The sequence below is a fragment of the Lytechinus pictus genome, chromosome 1 (assembly GCF_037042905.1).
Source record: "Lytechinus pictus isolate F3 Inbred chromosome 1, Lp3.0, whole genome shotgun sequence".
Lineage (NCBI taxonomy): Eukaryota > Metazoa > Echinodermata > Echinoidea > Temnopleuroida > Toxopneustidae > Lytechinus > Lytechinus pictus.
In genome coordinates, this window is record NC_087245.1 from 43177671 (window position 1) to 43195837 (window position 18167).

The following is an 18167-nucleotide window of genomic DNA, read 5'->3' on the forward strand; positions in this document are numbered from 1 at the left end:
ATAGTTTGGTATATTTTACAAAATAGGGGTTAGGTAAAACTTTACACAATTGTTGTGGAGTTCTATACGTACATCGCAGATGTGTATTTTTTACAAAATGAAAAAATTACACAGCAATTATGTAAAAAATTTACTTTGCAGAAATGTAAATTCTTACATAATAGTTTTGTATATTTTACAAAATAGGGGTTAGGTAAAATTTCACACAATTGTTGTGGAGTTCTATACGTACATCACAGTTGTGTAAAATTTAACACAACTTGTGTAAAATTTTCTGTGTGTGTACAATGGTAGATTTTTCCGCACCCTTTTTGCCCCCCAAAAAGGTTAAAAACTGTCCAGTATTCATTGTGAACTCAATTATTAATATTGCAAAGTTTTAATTTTAATGCTTCAAGTTGAAAGCTCACTCAAGATGTCATTCCACTGATTGTTAGAACCTTTCATTAATGTGTTTTTAATTTTAATCACTGTTAATTTGGAGTGTTATTGCCAAGAAATCATGGCTCTTGTAAGACTTTTAAACAATCCCTGTTTAGAAAGGGTTTGTTATTTTTACTTTAGTTGTTATTTTTATAATTTTTGTTGTTTTATTGTTTTTATTCAAAAGGTACTAGTCAACCTTTTTCAAACAGCTTTTAAAAGATTTAGCCTTAAGAGATTAAGTATTTATTTTTTATAACTCAATTTTGATCATTGCCATTTATAGAGCAAACATGTAAGTTGTTCAATAATGCATGTTCTTTGAAGACATTACAGGGGGAAAACTACATTGATATCAATTTTTTGATTCTTTTGATCCTAATTGTAGTTGTGAACTCTTATTACCATTACCATGTGTAAACTGAATAAGTGTTATATATTATGGTGTAACATGCCAGTAAATGGTTCATGGGCTTCTAGTTTTAGAGAGCTCTGTGTGAAGTAATTACAATGGAGGAACCTTTATAAATTCAATCGTCATATTCCTTGTAATGACTTGTTGATTTGATTAATATGCCAGAAAGATACAATGGGAGCTTGTTCCGCACCTGATTTACCAAAAATGAGTTAAAAACCATTCAGTATTCATTGTGAACTCAACTTAATTATTAGTATTTCAAAGTTTTTTCTTAAATTGTAAGATTGCTTAAAGTTCATATCACTCTTAAGACATCATGTCAAGTCTTTTAGATTAAAATGGGAGAACATCCGATTGCATTTTATGTGTAGCATAAACGTAATGCAATGACGATGCAATGACACATTGCTGCCTATATAGGTTAAAATTGTCTTCAGTTCAGGCTGCAATGGTAAGATATGCCAAGAATCCATCTCTGTCTATTGAGACCATAGCCTTAAAATGTAATTGATACCAATGTTAAGAATGAAAGCACTTTTGTCAATCATTTTATAAAGGCATAGAGAAACCAGATTTCCAAAAGTTATCAACAGTGTGTAAGGGTCTTCAATAAAGAGGACATTTCTCATGATATTTTAATTTTCAAATATGCAATGTAGAGAAGAGGTAATGAACATATTGCAGCTTTCTTATTTTACCTTTAAAAAAGTTCAATGGAAGTTGGTTAATTGATTTTAAGAAATTAATTTCTTTTCTATCTGATGTTTTATTGTCAAGGGATGTTATTTCTTAAAATAAACACCAAATAATATACATGGTTTCTTTGCATGTTCACATAGTCAAATGTTGTCACTCCAGTCTTACATTTGGAAGGTAGTAATACACTAAATATTTAGCTAAAATGTTTGGGGAAATATCTTGACAGAAACAATTATATTTTTTTTTCAAAGGCAGTTTGACTACTTATTACACCTGTATCAATTTATGTCACAATGGTAATGAATTTTTCATGGTAATTTATAATGTCAACTAAAATATTTTAAGCCTCGGGTATGTAGGTTGGTTTTGGAAATAGAAAACGAATTTGCATATAACACTTTATGATTTGTAATGTACAATTTAATGTTTGGTAAGATTTACACCAAAGATGAAGTGCTGATAACACTACATTTACACATTATATATAAATTCTATTTTGGGGTAAAATTTACCAAAAAGTTATCAAAAGATTGTACATAATATTTATCAAAACATTTTTCATAATTTTTGTAAAACATTTTACAGGAATTGGGTTTAATTTTACATCATGATTTACATAATATTTGTGAAATGTCTCCTCTCTCAGTTTCTCAACAGAGTGGACAATGTTTCACGTCCGAGACATGGATGCCATGAACTGAAGAGGAAAGCTGACAATGCTGCTGAAGCTGACAGTGCTGGCTCAACAAACCAAAAGCGAGATTCGTATGGATGTCTTAATTGGCAACCACTATCGCTACCAGAGGGGGAGACCGAGGAGTCACAAATGACAATCAAAGAGGAACTAAAGGAGCTTCATAAATCAGAACCTCATGTCGATAGAAGAGAAGTTGAATAAAAAAAGGCAAATACCTATGCCTCGCAACGTATTTCTTTGAACAAACCTGATTGTGCACTGCTGGATGTTGTTGAAGAATGGCCGTATCTGTTCGATGAGACGATTCTCCTTCTGCACTTCAAACAACTTGTAGGTATGGATGCGAAAGAAAAAATCACAGAAGGGTTGGAAAAGAAATCTGCCAAGATGTATCGCTTCTTCAGACAATCTAGGTCCTTTGGGAACGTGCAAGATAAGCGCATTCATCAAGTACTGAATTCAGTGGATGAAGCTGTCCTGATGATGAGATGTGAATCCTCGAAAGTCATGGGGTTGGTCTACCTGGTGTCAGCATACGTAGGCGAAGAAGTACAACACTACATCTACCAACAGGTAATCCTATGATGTATGTTATTAAGGAGTTTGGGTAATCAAGTTTAGTGTCTATAATTGTTTCCAAATTATATGTGAATTTTAAATGAAAATTAAAACTCATTTTCCATTGTCATTGAAATTGACTTGAACAAAATTTTAGAGTAGTGTTTCCAGAAAGACTTTTCACAAGAATGAGACCAATTGCCATTATAAATGGTACAATCTTCTGAAAATCTTATTCTATAGTATAAATCTTGCATGACCAGTTGCAATGTATTAAAACGATGCAAGTGTTGATTAAAATATTGATATTTATGATGATCATCATAACCTTATTAGGCATGCTATCAGTATACTGCAGCAATAAAGGAAATAACATACCTAGCGAAAAAGTTTACCCTATCAAAATACCGCTGATTTTGATTTTCCAAGATACAGGAAGCATTATGTGTTTATACATGTACCACTGCCAATGAGAAATGTTGTCATGGGAAATCCCATGGCAGGCTTCTTTGATGCACATTTTGTTGCAAGAGACTCGATTACTGACAGTATAAAACCATTGCAGGATTTGCCTTCCGTGTACATTTGTATTTTCTTATCATTATATAAGACATTGCACTACATTACATTACATTTATTATGTTACACTTCTGTCTCGGGTGTTGTGTCTGTTTCCATGTCAGGATTTGGGGCAACCACAGCAAACAAAGAACCAGCTGCCTGGACATCCATGCTTGATTTCCAAAGGTAAAAATGTTTATTTTTTACTCTCCTGAATAGGATAATGTGCCTTGCCTAAGGGCACTACTGCTGCAGCCAGTGTACTCGAACCCGGGACCTCAAGGCTGAGCGTCTGTGGTCTTACCCACTGAGCCACAACAGCTCCTGAATAACATATTTTTTGTAATACCTAAATTACTTAAATTACCTAAATTTTTCCTTCAAGTTTCAAGAATTTTCATAGAAAAATTGAAACTGTTGGTGATCCAAACATATTTATTATTGCTCTGTTTAGTGGTAATCCAATGATTTCAGTAATTTCCTGATTGAAATTTCTTGGATTCTGAAAATTCTGGGACAAATAACCAATGGTTAATTACTTCCTCTACAATTCCTGCCCCCCCCCCCCCCAAACAAAAAGAGAGAAACAAATAAAATGAATTATTGAAAATAAAAATATGAATAATAGATTTAAAAAGACAAATACCATTAAAATTCATAGAAAATAACTTTTACAAACAGATTTCTTTTGAAGCTTATTGTCATTGACATTCTGTTTAACTGCAGTAATTTTATTAGTATGTGTTTGTTTTCTTGTTTTATTTTGTGACAAGGAGATCCACTGGAGAGCACAAGGTTTTCACTTGCTGTCGGGGGCATAGTGACAACACATGTAGAGAACCCCATCAGCGCTCTTGCAGTTTGGTTTGCTGCCTTCTATGTATTCAACTTGCAGTATCCTAAAGAAGCGTATGGGGTACCAGAGTTTATTCAGAGGTAAGAGGTAGTGTTGTGTCTGAGACCATCAGTTCTGAGTCTAATGGAAAATGTCACGTTCTCAATGGTTTTGTACTCGGGATTTGGGTTGAGTCCGAGGCCATCAATTTTGCACTCGAATTCAAGAGACAAGGACAAGAGTCTGTAAAGAACTGATACTAAAAAGAAACCTAGCAGTAACTCGAAAGCAATTCTAAATTTTAATTTTGCAGATTTTCCAACAGCTCTATGGTCTGTTAAGAGATAATACAGCTATAACATTGTCTCGGTATGGGACAAAAAGTTATTTCCAAATGTGGGGCACCCTTTGTAGGATTTGGAGTCAATGTGGGAACTAGCATTAATAATGAGGAAAGTTCTTGCCTTTGTACAAACCTAAATGTTTCAAGACAAAATGATAACATGGTAATCTTGGTGGTTTCTGCTGTTTACCTAACCATCCGTATCGAAAATATATTCAGTTGAGAGCCAGAAGGGCGTTTACACTATTTTATCTCTATCTATCTCAAATTCCCTTTTTTTCAGGTGCTTCCTGGGCATCAACCCACAAACAGGATCAAAGGGAGGAAAGAGGAAGATGCATCCAGGAGTACTGAAATTAGCAAATCGTCTTGTGTCCTTTGAAAACGAGTGGGCACTTAACGAATAATAGCACAACCCATCTTGAACCCCCCCCCCCCGGACTTCAGTGGCAGTACGATTGAAGCATCCGTCCTCTTTCGTCGTAATGTAAGATCCACGGGTACAAATGCAGAATGAAACTTTCATTTTCGTCTGTATCCTATTTGCATGTATGTACAGTTAATGGTAATGTCACCCAGTGAAAGGATCAATCCGGACCAATTATAAGTTGATGATCCAGAACTTACTCAGCAGGCATATTCAAATTACAGTGTTTGTTTTTTTGCAGTAGCAATAAGAGTTTATGTACTGTTGCTGAAGAAAAAAGGAAACGCACCTTGCAGAAAAAAACTATCCAACAGGATTATTCACAACGGTTGTTCTTGAATTATGGTATTAAAAACAAGTGGACTTGGTAAACATGCATACATTGCTTTACAATTTGCATTTTTTACATAAAAAATAAGAATATCTGATAACATGATTGCTTGTTTGTTTAACGAATCAGTGAAGGAAAGAGGATAACGTAATATATATAATTTTTAAATTAATCAGCAAAATAATGATTAGGGTAATACAGCCCATTAGTCCTATACAGCACAGTGGACATACAGACTGAGTTGAGATTGCTCGATATTACTTTTTCTTGTGCATGTAAGTCTCCTTTCAAGCTACTTCCAAGTTCTCTTTTTTATTGCAATGTTATCGTAGTCTCCATTCAAAGCTGTAGGATCAATAAGCTGTCTCTGATTAGAATTTGTTTTTTACTATAGTATTTAAACAAACTGGACTCTGTACTGTTATTATACACATGCGATTTGTATGTGTGCATGATAAGAATCTCATGATTAAAAAAATTGACTAAATATATACATGCATACATTGGTTTACAATTTGAATGTTTGCATCATAATTATGCCTGATATCATGATTGTTTGTTTACCAAATCAGCAAAATTAAGATTAGATTTACAGCCCTCTAATTCTACAGCCTAGTGGTGATAAAGTTGATTGTTTTGTTTGATATTACAATTTGTTGTGCGTGTTAGCCTCTTTTCAAGCTATTTCAAAATGTTAATGCAATGTTATGGTAGTCTCCATCCAAAGCTGTACGATCAATAAGTTATCTGTAACATTGTGTTTGTACTGTAGTATGAAAACAAACATGACTCAGTCATGTTATTACACACATGCAATTAGTAATTGCATCATAAGAATATGTTATCTCATGTTTGTTTACCAAATCAGCTTGTAAAAGAGAAAAAAAACATACTCTTTTGTTTGGGATTACTCATAAGAAAGCTGATTCTTAGTTCTTGTACTGTAGCATTAAAACTGAATGGAATCTGGCCTGCTATAATGTTATGTATATGTTTTCATTATAAGAAAATCTCAATTTCATGTTTATTTGCCACATCAATGTGGAGAAGAGAAAAACTTCAATTTTTGTTTGGGATAACTGATTACCTCTCAGCAAGATGATATCTTCTGTTTAGAACCAGAAGGGCGTTAACTCATATACTTTAACACAGAGTCAACGCCCTTCTGGCTCCAAACAGATGATATTTTATCTTTCTGCATATGCAGTTTGCATAATGATTGAAGTCGATGATTAGGAGCAGGAATTTCCTATAAAGAAACAACCTTTTTTTATTGGTTCCATTTTTTTCTTATATTAATGTTTAAAAACGTTTCAGTTGTGTTGTGTTTGAGAATTCAAGTGTTTACAGTCCTTTCTCTGCCATATCCATGCTGGACGTCATTGTTGCAAATTACTTATTCTATGCTCTAAATCATTATTTTAAATTTTGTATGTGACTACATGATTTTTATATTGTGATGGTTTCTTCCTTCAGGATGTTTCCTTTTTTAATTATCAAAAATGATTAGGCAGAGGACAGAAAGGAAGAAAAAAAAAATCATCTGACACTAAGAGATCAGTTTATTATGCAGGGCAGATGTCAGATAAGTCACTTATTTCAGCCTCAATTATTATTTTGTTTTAGCTTTATTTATGAAACTGCTGGTCAGATTGAGCCAACCTTGCTTGCCTGTAATGTCTTGTTTCATCTTTTCATGATAACTTTGTTCTCTTTTTAATGTTTTCATCATAAAAAGCAATTTGAAGAAAATATTCCAATATATCTTTTTTCGTTTGATGAATAGTTTAAATTATATTGTGAAACCTCATTATGATGAACACTTAGTGCTTTTTGATATCACCTTATCACTTTCAATATCTTGTTATATCAGAAGTACAAAAAAAGTGAAGAAGAAGAGTTTAGACCACAAAGATCATCTTTTTGTATCAGGTACGTCATTACAGAGCTCATTATTTCGAGGTTCCACCTTTTATTTTTTTTCTAGGATGTATGATATACTACATGTAGTATGAAAATGTCAGTGACCCCTTGTGAATATCAATAATTGATATTGTTCATGTGTACAACAGTTCAACTCTTCTTGATTTTCAGTGTACTCTTTGAACAAATCATACATTACTCCAGTTACATCACCCTCCTGTATGAGATTACAACAATATTTTATTTGCCGTTTAATTTACAGGACAGGTATTTTACATGAACAAAATTATTATGACAAATACCAACAATGCCTGTAAACTAACAGTGATCTGTTTCACAGGAAGCTGTTCAAGTAGTGAAACAGGGTTAAGTACATGCAATTTGTAAATTTACAGTATGTAAAATCTGGAAACCCGATTAAGCAGCACAGTTCCTGTAATAGAATAGGTTACTGTTATTTTACAAGAAAATACAACATAAAAATTACAGGAAATCCCTGTACAATTACAATATATAAAACCAGCAATATCATAATAATACGGGGCCAACTGTTATATTACGAGAATATATTACATGAAAAATACAGAAAGTTTCTGTAAAATAACAGGTTCTAAACATGAATCCGTACATGTAATTTTACGTGAGGCTGTAAAATAACGGGCATTCGTGGCGTTATGACTGCCAGGAAACTTCCAGTAATACAACAGGGTAACTGTTATTAAACAAATATATATGAAACTAAAAATAGGCATTGTTTGTTAAATAACAATAAACAAAGTATTAAAATCTGGTATTTAAACAGGAGAGTTCCTGTGATAAAATGGGGTTGCTGTTAATTTACAAGAATATATGACATGAAAATTACAGAAAGTCCCCGTAAAATTACAGTATATAAAACCAGGAACATGATATTTTAGCAGGAAATCGCGTAAACAAAATGGGGTTTACTGTAATTTTACGAGAATGTATGACATGAAAAAATACATTAAGTTTCTGTTAAATAACAGTTTTTTAAACACGAATCTGTTATTTTACGTGAGGCTGTAAAAAAACGGGCACTCCTGGCGTCCCGACTGCCAGGAAATTTCCCGTAAAAATACGGCAATATTTTTTACAGTGTGTGTCTGTGTGTCCATACTTCAAAGATCTGTTGTAAATGAGGTAATTGCTAAACACGAAATGACTTATTTGTATAAACCTGGCCCTAAATTGGCTCCATCATTGTTTTCTTTTACTAAAATTAGGGTGAAGACACCATGGATCCAAATGTCTGCATTCTGACAGATGGTGAATCCCCCCTTGACTCAACCCAGTTCATCATAACTGTCGAAAAGTGTTCAGTGTGCACAGTTGGCGACATTATCACTGCATGTGCATGTTACTTGGCATGCTTCTACGTGTTCCACCTGCAGTACACACCAAATGTGCAGAAGACTTTGACATTTTTCCAAGTGCTACTAATGAACATCAAGGACAAATGTCCAGTGGACAAAGTGTGTTGCACCTTATCTTACGACTGAACAGGGTAACAAAGTAAATCATGGAAGACAATGAGTCCACCATGGTCAAAACTGCACTAATTTTGGAAAATCAAGTAACTAATTTCCTAGACTCATGTAGCAGCGATCACTGCTGTAGCACAGATCTCTCTCGTTGGCGGCGCTTTTTCGGGTTTACAGCTCTGGGTGACGGAGTTCAGTTCGCGAGAGTGTAATCTAGACTTTCCAGAACTCTGCTAACCCTCTTCAATTTTGAGGGAGTTATGTGTGCTGCTTATACAGAAAAATGCTTCCACACCTTCATTGTGGACTAAGAGGAAAGATTAGGGGTCGTAATTTATTTTTATTTTTTTTTACTTGTTTGAAAATGCTGTATTCCTTGACATTTTGACTATGGGTGTAGGAATGTGTTTTGTCCCATAAAGGTTGTAATGGGATATTACATGCTGATTGTGTCAGATATTGTTGGAGAGATTTATCAATGCTTCTTATTGATGTAACATATTTACTAAATATTACATTGTTCAAAGGTATTGATGTGTAGATGCTGTGTTTCATGGCATTATTAAAACATATATTGGAAGCTTGCATTTAACATGGATATTCTTGTAATGTGATTGTATGTGCTAAACAGTATCTCTTATAGTTTTGGAGAGATTTAAGTTTCTTGTGCATTCTGATGAGTTCTTAATGATGTAACCTTTGCATAATACATATGACATTGTTCAAAGGAGTTGCTGTGTAGATGTTGTGTTTCATGCCAGTAATACAATGTCTCACACATGCTAACTGAATAGGTTTATAAAATAATATTGAATGCTATGTACAGCACATTGCATGAATGTATACCGGTGTATATATAGTATCAATTGGAGTAAACTATTGGCCAGATTTTGAGAAGGTATTTTGCACTTCCATTTTTTCATGCTAAATAGTTTTCAAGGTTTTTTTTTCTTGTGTTTTCACAGGAATATACAGTATCTGACACATGACGTTAAATACCTGCAGTTGCTTTCAGACATGCGCATGTTCTATAACTGTATAAAGATACAGTATTTAAATGGATGGTTATTCTAGCTGCTGATTTGTTGCCGAATTCAGAATATACAAAATATGTTTATGTATATGTAGAATAAAAATAATCACAAAATGATTCAGCCATAAGATTTAAATGATCTGAGCCCATATTATTAAAAATTCATTAGCTTGTACAGGATTTGGATCTAGTGGATGATTACATGGTGTAGTATTGAATTGTGTTTACCCTTACAGGTATTTATTTTTATCATGAATTAAGACATATGTTACTGATTTATTTTGTATCTGCAGTCGTCTGCAGTCCCACATGTTCTATGTAATATATTGTAAGATACAGCATGCGAAGTGAATGTTATCCTGCTGAGGACTTGTTGCTGAATACAGAGTCTAACAAATTTCCATTGTGCTTTGACAACGCATGATGTAAATTCACAATAATCAGGATTGTTTCAAAATTATTCAGCAGAAATATAAAATGAGATTTTAGCCCATATTTGTTACAATTAAATTTACATTTTCTTTGAATATGGATTTATGATAAGCAATTTATTAGATTGGCAACAGTTTCATATTGGAAATTGTTAGTTATTTTATTTAAAATTCATAAAAATGTTAATTTTGTGTAATGCAATATCTCAGTTTAAGGAGTACAATACATGTATCAATGCACACAATGTAGCAAATTAGGATTTTATGATTCCTCCTGACACTACAGTATCATTGCTGTCTTCAGCAGTTGACTATGAAGATGAAATGTTAAAGATTTTTTTAAATTGGGCCTAATTTGAATACTTTGCAAATAACTCTTTAAAAGAGTAAAATATTAAAAATGATGGTATTAATGTATGCTGCAATTGGTCTGATGTCCAGGATTGCAGTTACATCAATCGTACATTTGCACTGAAAGGTTGTTAATAGTATGTTTAAACATGTTTAAACATAATTGTTACAGATGTTGTCCTCAGTTTGTCAGTTTGTATTCAACAATGTTATTTAAATTCATGTATTTGAATATTGACAGTTTTGCTCTGTTTTTAAATCAGCTCACCTGATAATAAAGAATTTGCTGATATTATTTCTGATTTCCTGTATGAATTGATTGGTGTGTCAAATCATTATTTTCACTGTGTAAATCAAATAACCTTACTGTAACCGTTTGTTTATGTAACTGTTTGTTTATGTATACATGCACAATTTTTTTTTTGGGGGGGGTGCAAATAACTGCATGACAAATTGTATTTCAGGCATTAAAAATTTATTCCTTTGCATGACAAAGCAATTTTCATGCTTGACAAATTAATTTGTGTGCAATACAAATTAAATTCTTTGCATGACAAACGACAAACTGAAATTTGTCAAATAAGACCACTTTCCACGACAAATCAAAATTTGTCATGTACTACATAAAAATTTGTCAAATAGACCCCTTTTCACGACAAATTAAAATTTGTCATGAAAAATTATTCGACGAGTTATTAGTTTGTCAAATAAGACCACCTACGTGACAAATTTTAATTTGTCAATTGACTAAACAATAATTTCAGTGTTGATTCTTGCAAACTGGTATCATGAGAATCAAGGCTGAAGGCAGGAAGCTATTCATTAGTTTTGAGCAAAATTACAGCTCAGAAATTCAGTCCCTTGTTCTAAAGATAGTGACAAATAATATTGCGGTGGTAACGCGGTGGTATAATCAATGTTAGATTCCAACTTACAGAATACAAGCTTCTGTTTTGAATTAAAAACATGGTGCATTTTTTTATTTATTGACATTTTTTAATCTGATTCCAGAAATTGCCATACAGATCCTACCAACCTTCTTCAAGGAAGACCTAGGTGATATATTAATCTCAAGTGACAAGGTATGGTAACCGCATAACCAGTTAGAAGTAATTTTACAACATTGACATGGACTAGATTATAAGTTTCATAAAGCCAAAACCTAAGAATCATATTTTAGCATTCTTTTGCACTCCGCTCTACAACTTCAGACTGCTGAGCCAACTGGTGGGTTGTGTTTATCACAAAGTACACTGGAATTATGTGATCAGGTACTTAAGATTTACATGCATGCTATGTGTGATAACACAACATTCCAGTCAGCCCACCAGCATGCAGTTGCAAATTACAGCACCAAACAAAGCTGAATATATTCTGAGTGGTGGAATTTTGTTAGTTTTGCATTTCATCAGAGTGATTTATTTGCCAAAAATATTGTTACATCTTATTAATGTTATTTGAATAATTATTGAAAGAGAAATATTTCAATCCAAGTAGGGTGAAAAATATTGTGCGTTGCTTGGTCGTCATGCTGCATGTCGCGCGTTTGCAAGACACGCTGTTAACGGGCTATTTAGCATGCATCAGTCACATGATTACGCACCATAATCTAAAGAAATCAATCTTATCGTTTTTTATAAAACTCCGCCCGCCCATCCATTGTCCCATAATGGATGGGCCAAGTTTCTAAAAAAACAAACAACATATTTCTTGTTGAGAAGCTAAACCACATGCATTGAATAAGAAACCCTTCTTGTTATTGTTTTTCATTGACAGGTTGATACGAAGCCCATGTACATACGTGTATCCGACAATCAAGAGGATTCATACGAGCTTGTTCTGGAGGAGCAAAGAGTCTGTCAAGTCCAGGATAAATTGCATGCATTGGCTTGTTACGTAGCTGGTTTTTACATTTTTCATTTGGGCTATGAGCCATCAGTCATGAAAATTTGAATATATTGTGAGGTAGCCTCACCAACTGCATCAGGATTATCTCATATCAACCTGTACTGGTTCAAGAACTGCCTTGTTTATTTATTGCAACAGCTGAATGCAAAATTGTTTTTGAAAATATGCTTGTAAAAAAAAAGAGAAAATAGTATTGTGAACAAGTCAAACAAAAGGACAATATTTTAAAACTTGATTGGCCATTAGTTTTGGTCTCGACGTAAATGTTTTTTCTACAAAGTGCAGTAGTTGTACATACCTGCCAACTATTCAGATTTTTGAGCTTTCAAAGTAAAAATTCTGGATAGTTCAGATTTTTGAAAATCTTCATGATGGTTAATTCAATCATAAAGTTCAAAGATTTTATATATAAATTAATTGGAAAAAATCTCCATCTTTTCAATTTGATGATTTTAGACTATCAATGTTGGCAGTTATGGACTGGCATTGTGTATAGCTAAAACGTTTTGCTCTCTAAATGTGAAATGGTAAGTGGGCTCTCACTTTCTTGAGTAAATCATGGAAAAAAGTGAGAGCCAACTTTCAAGAAAGGAATAACAATTCCAAAAACAGTAAATACAGTTCCAAAAAGACTGAAACACTAAAAAGGAATTTTCATTCTTTAATGGCTTTGGATCAGGGAATTTTCTTTTTTTTTAAGTTGTCCAACATTTTATTGTGCTTTTGGAATGATTTTCAACTTTTAATGGAAAGTATTTTGATTCGTCAGGTTTGTAATAAATCATCAAATTTGTTGTTTTTGTTTGACAAAAATGAATTGGTTTTGTCAAACAAAAACAACAAATTTGATATTGTTATTGAATTTGATGCAATTGTTGCATGGTACTGGTAACTGAATTTGATGTCAGGAAGTTAAACATTGCTGCTCTTAATGCCAGGGGCATATGCAGGTTTTTTTTTTTGGGGGGGGGGGTGGAGAAATTTTGGAAATTGGACCTTTGCAAATATTTTCCCGAAATATACCACATGTATTTTTAATCATCGACCAAAAACAGCTGATAAGGGGGGAGGGGCGGCAATTTGACAACCCAATTTTTTTCAAACGTAAAAAAGGGCGATTGGTTAACGCGTACACACAAAAGTAGACCTTTAGCATTTTGCGAACGCACACCCCGCACCCCCTGCAATGCATATGCCCCAGGTTTATGCAAAGTATTTTGACATTTTTAGTGAGTTTGATGTAGGCCCTAATTGTTCTAACTGAATTTGTTGCAATTGTTAAAGGTCAAGTCCACCCCAACAAAATGTTGATTTGAATCAATAGAGAAAAATCAGACAAGCACAATGTTGAAAATTTCATTAAAATCGGATGTAAAATAAAAAAGTTATGACATTTCAAAGTTTTCGCTTATTTTTAACAAAATAGTTATATGAACGAGCCAGTTACATCCAAATTAGAGAGTCGATGATGTCACTCACTCACTATTTCTTTTGTTTTTTATTGTTTGAATTATACAATATTTCAATTTTTACGAATTTAAGGATTAGGACCTCCTTGCCTGAACCACAAAATGTTAAAATAATGGAATTCCACGTATTCAGGGAGGAATGAAACTTCATTTCACATGACAATGACGAGAAAATCTAAATATTTCATAATTCATATAATAAAATACAAAAGAAATAGTGAGTGAGTGATGTCATCAGTTCCCTCATTTGCATACCGACCGGGATGTGCGTATAACTCTTTTGTGAAATGAAGCGAAACCTTAAAATGTCATAACTTTCTTATTTTACAGTCGATTTTGATGAAATTTTCAGTGTTATGCTTGTTGAATTTTTCTCTTTTTATTCGAATCAAGTATTTGTTGGGGTGGACTTGTCCTTTAACCAGTAGTGGTAACTGAAAAGAATTTGTTGTCAGGATGAAGATTGCCTGTTGCTCTTAAGAATATATCGAGGAGTTTTAGCTAATCTCCTTTGCAGCCTGCGTAACACTCATACTGTGACAGCAGGAGTCTCAATCAGACTGCGAAGGAGATTAGCTAAAACTCCTCTATATTTACTTTAATGCAGAATATTTTGACATTGCTAGATAATTTAATGTAGGCCCTAATTGTTGTAACTGAATTTGTTGCAATTGTTATACAGTAGTGGTAACTAATACAAAGAATCTGTTGTCGGGATGAAGATTGTTTGTTGCTCTTAAGGGTATATAGGAGTTTTAGTTTATCTCCTTTGCAGCCTGCTTGACAATCATACTGTGACAGCAGGAGTCTCAATCAGACTGCGAAGGAGATTAGCTAAAACTTCTCTATATCCTTAATGCAGAAAATTTTGACATTGTAGTGAATTTGATGTAGGCTAGGTTTGTAACTGAATTTGTTGCAATGGTTATTACTTGTAATTGAAAAGAATTTGTTGTCAGGGTGAAGATTGTTTGTTGCTCTTTGAGGAGTTTTAGCTAATCTCCTTCGCAGTCTGCTTGACACTCATACTGTGATGGCAGAATTCTCAATCAGACTGCAAAAAAAATTAGCATCCTTAATGCAGAGTAATTTGACATTGCAGTGAATTTTAGTAAATATTTTATTAAATGTTACTTGCTGGCAAGTGTTGACTGGATCTGATGTGTTTTGAATTTGTTTCCTCAGGAATTTCGAGTTTCTATTAAAACTTACAAAAATATTAATTATCTGTATTTGTTTGTTTATTACAGGTGGGTGTTCTGACTATTAAATGACAAATTAACGTCAAAATGCATTACAAATTGGTGAATGAAAAAAAAACAAATTGAAAAATGCGAATGAGGAATTAAAATGTTGCAATGACAAACTTTGAAAAAGGTTTGTCAAATTGGACCACTTTTCATGACAAATTGAAATTCGTCATGTTATGGTGCATAACAAATCTTTGGCATGACAAATTTATTAATTTGATAAATTAAACCACATGAATGACAAATTTATATTTGTCAATTGACAAAGTTATCTTTTAAGTGTATTTGTGCGGGGAGCACAATGTCCCCGTGAGGGAATGCATAGACATCATATCAGATGACCATAAGCATGACATCCATGCGGTCCATACCTTCCTGGAGAGAGCTCGCCAGCATCTCCAGAAAGACAGCAGACACTTCATCAGAGAAATCCAATTCTCTGACGGATGCGCTGCCCAGTATAGATGCAAGAGCGCTTTATCGGACATCTGCGATAGTAACAAGATCGAGAGGCACTATCTAGGGGGCAGACACGGGAAAGGACCATGTGATGGCGAGGGAGGGGTCTTGATATCTCTATGTGACCGTGCAGTAAAGAGTGGCAAACCATCATCAGGAATGGTAAGGAAATGGCAATGTACCTTGTGCAAATTCACCAAAAGGGACCCCGTGATCACAACGATGAATGCCAGCATTCAAGGGGGCGTGTGATCTACGTGAGTAGTCAGGAAATTGACAGAAAAAGACATGATGCTAAAGTACTCAAGACCGTCCAAGGCACGTTGAAAATTCACGTAGCCAAAGGAGTCGAGCCAGGGACTATCCAAACACGCAAAAACATGTAGAAAGGCCAAAGAATCAAAAGATTTTTGCTACAAGGCGGAAAATAAATATTCCAACCGCACGAAACGAGAGAGAACAGTCAGCAGAGATACAGATCAACGAATTTGCAGAAGAGACCATGAGAGAAATAACAGAACAAGAAGACCTCGTTGAACTGACGGCAGAATCGGTTATGACAGAACTAGAGGGGACGAAAGAAGAAGGGATGGGGATCATACAAGAGAGTGGACTGGAAGAAAGAGACAAGGAAGTCCAAGAAACAGAGACAAAGATAGAAGAAGACATGGAGAAGACGATTGAAGAAGATATCGAAATAGAGAATAATGAGAGAACACAAGATACAAGGTCGGAAGGAGAAAGAGAGAAAGGAGTCCAAGAGACCCAAGAGATTGAGATGACGATTGAAGGAGGAGACATCGAAATAGAGAACGAGGGAACACGCGATAGAAGGTCGGAAGGAGAAGGAGAGAAAGGAGTCCAAGAGACCCAAGAGATGGAGATGACGATTGAAGGAGGAGACATCGAAGTAGAGAGCAACGAGAGAGCACAAGATAGAAGGTCGGAAGGAGAAAGAAAGGAGTCCAAGAGACCGAAGAGATGGAGATGACGATTGAAGGAGACATCGAAGTAGAGAACAACGAGAGAACACACGATAGAAGGTCGGAAGGAGAAGGAGAGAAAGGAGTCCAAGAGACCCAAGAGATGGAGATGGCGATTGAAGGAGGAGACATCGAAGTAGAGAATGAGAGAACACAAGATAGAAGGTCGGAAGGAGAAAGGAGTCCAAGAGACCCAAGAGATGGAGATGACGATTGAAGGAGGAGACATCGAAGTAGAGAACATCGAGATAACACAAGATAGAAGATCGTAAGGAGAGAAAGGAGACCAGCATAGGAAATATTTGGGAGAGATGGGAATCAAGGAACCCGCAAAAGTACCAACAAGGGAATTATGTCGAAGTGACGTTTACAGCAAATCGCAAAGTCAAGACGTATGTCGAACTCGTGAGTTTGGAAAACGTCGCTTGGACGCTAATTTCTTCATTGGATAACAATATTTCCATTTTACTTTGCTTCGTTTGTTTCCCTACAGATTTGCTTTGACTGCCTTTGAACCTCCGTTAATCAGTTAATAAGACATTTCGTTGTTGATGTTTTTAAAATGTATTTTTTTTTCTTTCATTAATGTCACACGTTTCTTTAATATATTTAATATAAGTTTAGATTTATGCTTTGTCTTCTTTTCCTTGATAAAAATAAAGTTATTTGAGTAATTAACTTTTTAATATCTCCTTATTGTATATTTTCTGATCAGTCTACTTTTTATTTTAACTGAGAATAATCAAAGTGTTTGAATACACTCTAAATTTAAAAGACTTAAATTATAAAACTTAGGAGGGACTTGAAATAATTCAAGTCTCATGGACTTATTTTAACACAAGCTACGGTAAATCCTAGGACACTTATGAAATTCAAGTCTTTGAAGACTTATTTCGCTAGCTACGATTTGTATATTTTGACAAACCGCCAAAATGTTAAACCTTTCGAAAGACTTAAACTTTGAACCAATCAGGTTATGAGGATGCGCATGCACGTGACACAGAACCTCGGGTCCTGCAGCCAGTTTTTATTTCGTTTCCTGTCTCTGACTTGGAGTTGTCGCCGAGCTAGGATATGATGGAGAACTTTTTAAAGGAAAATGGGCTGGATGGAACTGTATTGGAGACATTGAAAGGTATTTTACATTTAAGTTTATATAGGACGATTTTAACTTATTTTTTCGGTGATTTAGAGTAGATTTATACTTGAAATTCTGCTGTATGTTCTGAGCCCGCCTCCCAGAAAAAGCAGACCCGGGGTCATGCATAGATGGCAGTGGGGCGGCGATATTTTTATATTTGCCAAAATAGCTGTGGTAGAGTTCTAAATTGTACCCCTTTTTGGGCCAAAATAATTTTCGTGTCCAATAAGTTTCTTCCACTCAGACGGCTAAGCAAACAACTTGACATAAGAGGTAGTTTGTTGGCTGAAATATATTTGTTTAAATGTGTGGATTTCTACTTTAAATCAAACTACCAGTTAGGCCGAGGCAATGTTTTCGTAAAACGCGCACTCCGACTAACGTTAGCCATGCCATCTTGCCCGAGTCCGGAAGTTGGAGGCACG

The 18167-nt window shown here is 34.5% G+C and overlaps 2 protein-coding genes across 2 annotated transcripts; both read left to right on the forward strand.

Annotated features, from left to right (window-relative positions):
- Nucleotides 1-610: 610 nt before the first annotated feature.
- LOC129274372 (uncharacterized) lies at nt 611-15386 on the forward strand. Its single transcript, XM_064103592.1, has 4 exons — nt 611-2810; nt 3479-3542; nt 4130-4292; nt 4818-15386. The coding sequence occupies exons 1-4, from the start codon at nt 2574-2576 to the stop codon at nt 4939-4941; spliced, it is 588 nt and encodes a 195-aa protein (XP_063959662.1). The 5' UTR covers nt 611-2573; the 3' UTR covers nt 4942-15386.
- A 734-nt stretch (nt 15387-16120) lies between these two features.
- On the forward strand, nt 16121-16609 carry LOC135155512 (pre-mRNA-splicing factor 38B-like). Its single transcript, XM_064104809.1, has one exon. It carries the CDS (start codon nt 16121-16123, stop codon nt 16607-16609), a length of 489 nt encoding a protein of 162 aa, XP_063960879.1.
- The last annotated feature ends 1558 nt before the right edge of the window (nt 16610-18167 follow it).